The 5,000-nt window shown below is 47.6% G+C and overlaps 1 protein-coding gene across 1 annotated transcript in view; it reads left to right on the forward strand.

Moving 5' to 3' along the window:
* Positions 1-5,000, forward strand: part of frmd4a (FERM domain containing 4A) — a 55,738-nt gene that overhangs the window by 28,285 nt on the left and 22,453 nt on the right. The window contains exons 11-12 of the mRNA XM_079502315.1: positions 1,654-1,792; positions 2,121-2,262. Of these exons, the coding sequence (XP_079358441.1) occupies positions 1,654-1,792; positions 2,121-2,262 (281 nt within the window). The remainder of the gene's footprint in view (positions 1-1,653; positions 1,793-2,120; positions 2,263-5,000) is intronic.

Consider the following 5,000-nt stretch of genomic DNA (forward strand, 5'->3'; position numbering starts at 1 on the left):
TGGTTTCATAGTGTCGGATGGAGAAAGCAAGCTTTTGGCTAGCTTTTAGCAGACTGCCAGGCTTAGTGCTTCCCCCTGGATTTATGTCTGCTGGGCAGTAGCTCTTTATACTGCGGGCCAAATACTGAGCTAGATGTTTAGAATCAAACCACATACAGTAATGTACAGCGTGGGATCTGTTTTGGTTGGAAACCCAGCTAGATATGGGGGGGTCTCCCCCTGACATGGATTAATGGGCTGATTATTAATACATACAGTACATTCATAAACACACGCACGCACGCACACACGCACGCACGCACGCACGCACGCACGCACGCACGCACGCACACACACACACACACACACACACACACACACACACACACACACACACACACACACACACACTCAAAAAGTGAGCCCTCGAAAGCTAACCGCAGAAGGATGGATGACCGTGTGTGATAGCTGCTTGATGGAGGAACTGACCTCTCTTATGTTTATTTAACATGCCTACATTATGTGGAGTGTTATTCTACAGAGACAGGGAGGGAATAGGACACAGAGGGGTGGGGGGGGGCAGTGGTGTTTTCTGTGTTAGGTAGCCAGTCATTAGAGTGAGCTGGCCTGTTGCTGGGTCACAGGTGTGTGTTTGACTCAGGATGTGTAAACGTGGGAGACAGCCTCTCTCTTATTTCTTATTTCAAAATGCCTGCCTATACTGCTATCAGCAGTAGCCTAGTGATGGGAGATTAATCGGCACAACACATCAGTATCGGCCGATTCTAGTTGTTTTTTTATTAATCGGCATCGATCTGATTCATTAAGATAAACAAGCCCAAAGTAACAGCTTGAACAGATCTACAAGCTCACAATACTAAATAATAATGTATTAAAGGTAAATCTGACTTGCATAAGCCTGCGGTGCAGATACCCTGTTACATGTATTTTTCAAGAATGGACAAAATTATTATATTTCGTAATAAAGAATGAGATCATATCATCATTGGTAATATCGGTTATGGTCCATAACAGCAATTAATTATATCGGATATCGATATCGGCCAAAATGTCTCATCGGCACATCCCTTGCCAGAGTTCGATCCCGGGCACCCCCACAACGTTAGTGTCGAAGTGTACTTGAGCAAGACTCTGAACCCCCCAAATGCTCCTGATGTGCGGGTTGGTGCCTTGTATGCTTTCCTCCACCATCGGTGTATGAATGTGTGTGTGAATGGGTGAATGTAATCCACATTCTATGTACAGTGCTTTGGGATAAAAGTGCTATATAAATGCACCATTTAGCAGTACCAGGCATTAGTAAGGGTGCATGAGTTTGGTCCGACGTACTAACAGTCCTACAGTCATGAGTTCGACAACCTACCCAAAACACAACCCTAAACCTAACCTCACAGGAAGCCACGGGTGAGTTTTAACCTGCCACAGGTTAGTTGTAACCGGACGCGCATGTCGGGAGCAACGGTGTTGTGGGACTAATGCCTGTTGGACTGTCTAACCAACGTATGCACCCCCTAGAGCTGTGGTAACAGGCATAGTAGAATACCGGTACCACTAGTAGTACTGATGAGTAGTACTACTAGTAGTACTGATGAGTAGTACTAGCTAGTTGTATTCAGTGTATATAAGGAGGCCTTGTGTCCGCTCCCACTGTAGGGCGTCGGTGACCCGGAGGACGTTTGGCCACAGTGGCATCGCCGTGCACACCTGGTACGCCTGCCCGGCGCTCATCAAGTCCATCTGGGCCATGGCCATCAGCCAGCACCAGTTCTACCTGGACCGCAAGCAGAGCAAGGTCAGTCCCATACGCGCACGCACGCAGGCCACCATCTTTGGGAGGGCAAAACACAGAGAGCTCAGAGTTGCCTACCGACCCGGGAACCTGATGTGAATTCATATAAAGCCCAAAAACATGTTAAAGGCACTCCTGGCGCCACAGGATTTCATTCAAAACACGTTAATTTAGTCCTTAGCGTTCAATGAGTTAAGAGCCTTAACCTAAAACTGCAGTCTGAATAGGCCTTAACTATAGTGTTGTTTTAAATGAAAGTGACCAGGAGTGTTCCTGTCTCTCTGTCCAGTCTAACAGTCTAACAGGAGTGTTCCTCTCTCTCTCCGTCCAGTCTAAGATCCACGCGGCTCGGAGTCTGAGCGAGATCGCCATCGACCTGACGGAGACGGGAACCCTGAAGACCTCCAAGCTGGCCAACATGGGCAGTAAGGGCAAGATCATCAGCGGCAGCAGTGGTAGTCTGCTCTCCTCAGGTCAGCGTGAGTGTGCGTGAGTGTGCGTGTGTGTGCATGTGTGCATGTGCGTGCGTGTGTGTGAGTGTGTGTGAGTGTGTGTGCGTGTGTGTGTATGTGCGTGCATGCGTGTGGGTGTGCGTGTGTGTGCGTGCGTGTGTAGTGGAACATGTGTGTGTTTTTGCACATGTGAGCTGAAATCTAGAGAGACAGAAACAGCTGCTTTTGGACAGAGGGCATTGATTCTGAGAGGAATGCTTTGAGACACAAATATGCACGCACACACATACACATACACAAGCACACGCACACACACACACACACACACACACACACACACACACACACACACACACATACACACGCACACACAGAAGCACACCCCGCCCAGTCTTATTTCTGTATATACAGTATAGAAAAGGACCCCCACCCTCCGTCCTTGTCATCCCTTACCCATCCACTCTGTGAGGCCCCCTGCCTCTAAATTTAGTGTGTGTGGGAATGAGAGGGGCAGCGGCATTGGAACTGGTGATGAGTGGACAGAGCAGAACAATGAGTCCGTCTGTGTAGGAGGACGTAATGAGGTTGTAAACAGAACAAGAGACAGAGAGAGAGAGAAGAGAGGACAGAAGTATTTAGCACCCAGGACCCAGCAATGTGGCTTTCATGTCGTCCCTGCTGGACAGGCTGGTAACAACATAACAAATAGTACGGTGCGTGAATTATCTGGGCGCAGTGCTGGCGCAAAGCAGTGATATTTAGCCCCTGAATTAGTCGTGGGTGTGTTTTTTAAATAAATTCGATGGATTTAGATTTTTTTATGAATACTTTGGGGCTGGTCTTTGTGCAAAGCACGGTTGGATGTCGTTATGACGACCACCTACATTGAGGGGGTTCTACCTAGAGTGAAAAACCAGCTCAGTCCTGAGCTCCCTGAGTCTGGGAGGTCGGGGTTCGATCCCCGGCCGGGTCATACCAAAGAATCTGAAAAATGCGACCCAATGCCTCCCTGCTTGACACTCAGCATCAAGGGTTGGATTGGGGGTAAATCCATGCGGCATTCCATGCGACATCATGTTCAGACGGTGTACTTGCACATCATGTCCAGGGGGTATACTTGTACGTCACATCTCCTCCTGTGGCCTCACGCTACAGAAACAGGAGATATAGGCTCCTGCCCTATGGGCCTCATGGCTCGGAATTACGGCTTACTTTCCTAGAGTGAAAAACGAAGTAGCTGGTCCCAAAAGCGACTAGAGTCGAGTCAGTACTCTGTGGTTCAGGGGTAGAGTGCCTGGATGGTAACCGCAAGGTGGCCAGTTCAAACCCGGGCTCCCCCAGAGTTACTGTTGAAGTGTCCTTGAGCAAGACACTGAACCCCTAATTGCTCCCGATGTGCTAGTTGGTGCCTTGCATGGTTTCCGTTGCCATCGGTGTATGAATGTGTGTGTGAATGTAAGGCACAATCTCTGTAAAGCGCCTTGGATAAAGGCGCTATATAAATGCACCATTTACCATTTAGAGGAAAAGCGCCATTATCTACTTCTATTTTGAAAGTCAAGCTATCCCACCTGACTCTGGAAAACATTTACCGCTACCATCGAAAGTACATTGACCTACTGTATTACAGATTGGTATGGAAACTGTACTGTTGCAGAGCGGAAATCACTGCAGAGGCTGGTGAAAACTGCGCAGCGTATTATAGGCTCTTCATTGACATCAATTGAGTCCATCTACAAACAGCGCTGCCAGTCTAAGGCCCTCAGCATCATCAAGGATGCCTCCCACCCCAACAACAAACTGTTCCACCCCTCCCACTCACAGAGGCCAAAGGCCTACAGAATACAGATGCCTCAAGACCTCAAGACCTCAAGACCTCAAGACCTCAAGACCTCCACCACCAGATCCAGAAACAGCTTGAATTCTTCCCCTCAGTCATTATTCTCTTGAACTCTTTGACCAAGAGAGATGAACAGATTCATTTGGTTGTACATGTGTGTAACAATGACAAAATAAAATCCATCCATCCATCCCCCTTCCTCTGGGAATGGCAGGGCTAGACATGCAGAGCACCGTGTCAGGAGTAACAGGCAGTGTGTTGTATGTTTTGACGTGCATGGCTGTAGGGGTCAGCTATTTAAAGTGCAGCCCAGCCATACTGACACCTTGGTAAATCAATTACAGTCCCTAGGAAGGCAGCATCCTTGACCGGTGCTAATGTCTCTCACGCTTGCTCCCTCTATTTTCCTACACACGACATCCTTCACACAGTATATATCTATCCTCTTCCCTCTCTCCCTCCATCGATTCCTCTCTTGTTTTTGCTTTGCAATAGACCAATTGAATAGTTTGAGAGCTGGCTGGTGCCCATGGTGGTGATGTATGCATAATATATAACCACACTATACTGATTTGCTCAGATGCTATGACGAAAGATTCTCCATTTATTGTCAATGGGAATGTAATGTTTGTGTAGGACAAAAATAGACACTATGACATAAAATTCTCCATTCATTGTTAATTGGAATTTACTGTTTGTGTAGGACAAAGTTTGTGAACATACACTAAAAGCTGGATATAGGAGGGGCTAGCGCCCATCAAAAAAGGCAAAAGGTTTAGGGATAAGGGGTAAGGGGTCTCTCTCTCCAGAGGGGCGATCCATCCCGACGATGCAAACGGGTAATTTAAGGTAGCATTGTATGAAAGGCACCTGATCTTACCATGCCCATCCACAGACAAGTGTCTCTGTGAGTCTGTGT

Source organism: Electrona antarctica (genome assembly GCF_951216825.1).
Source record: "Electrona antarctica genome assembly, chromosome: 5".
Classification (NCBI taxonomy): Eukaryota; Metazoa; Chordata; class Actinopteri; order Myctophiformes; family Myctophidae; genus Electrona; species Electrona antarctica.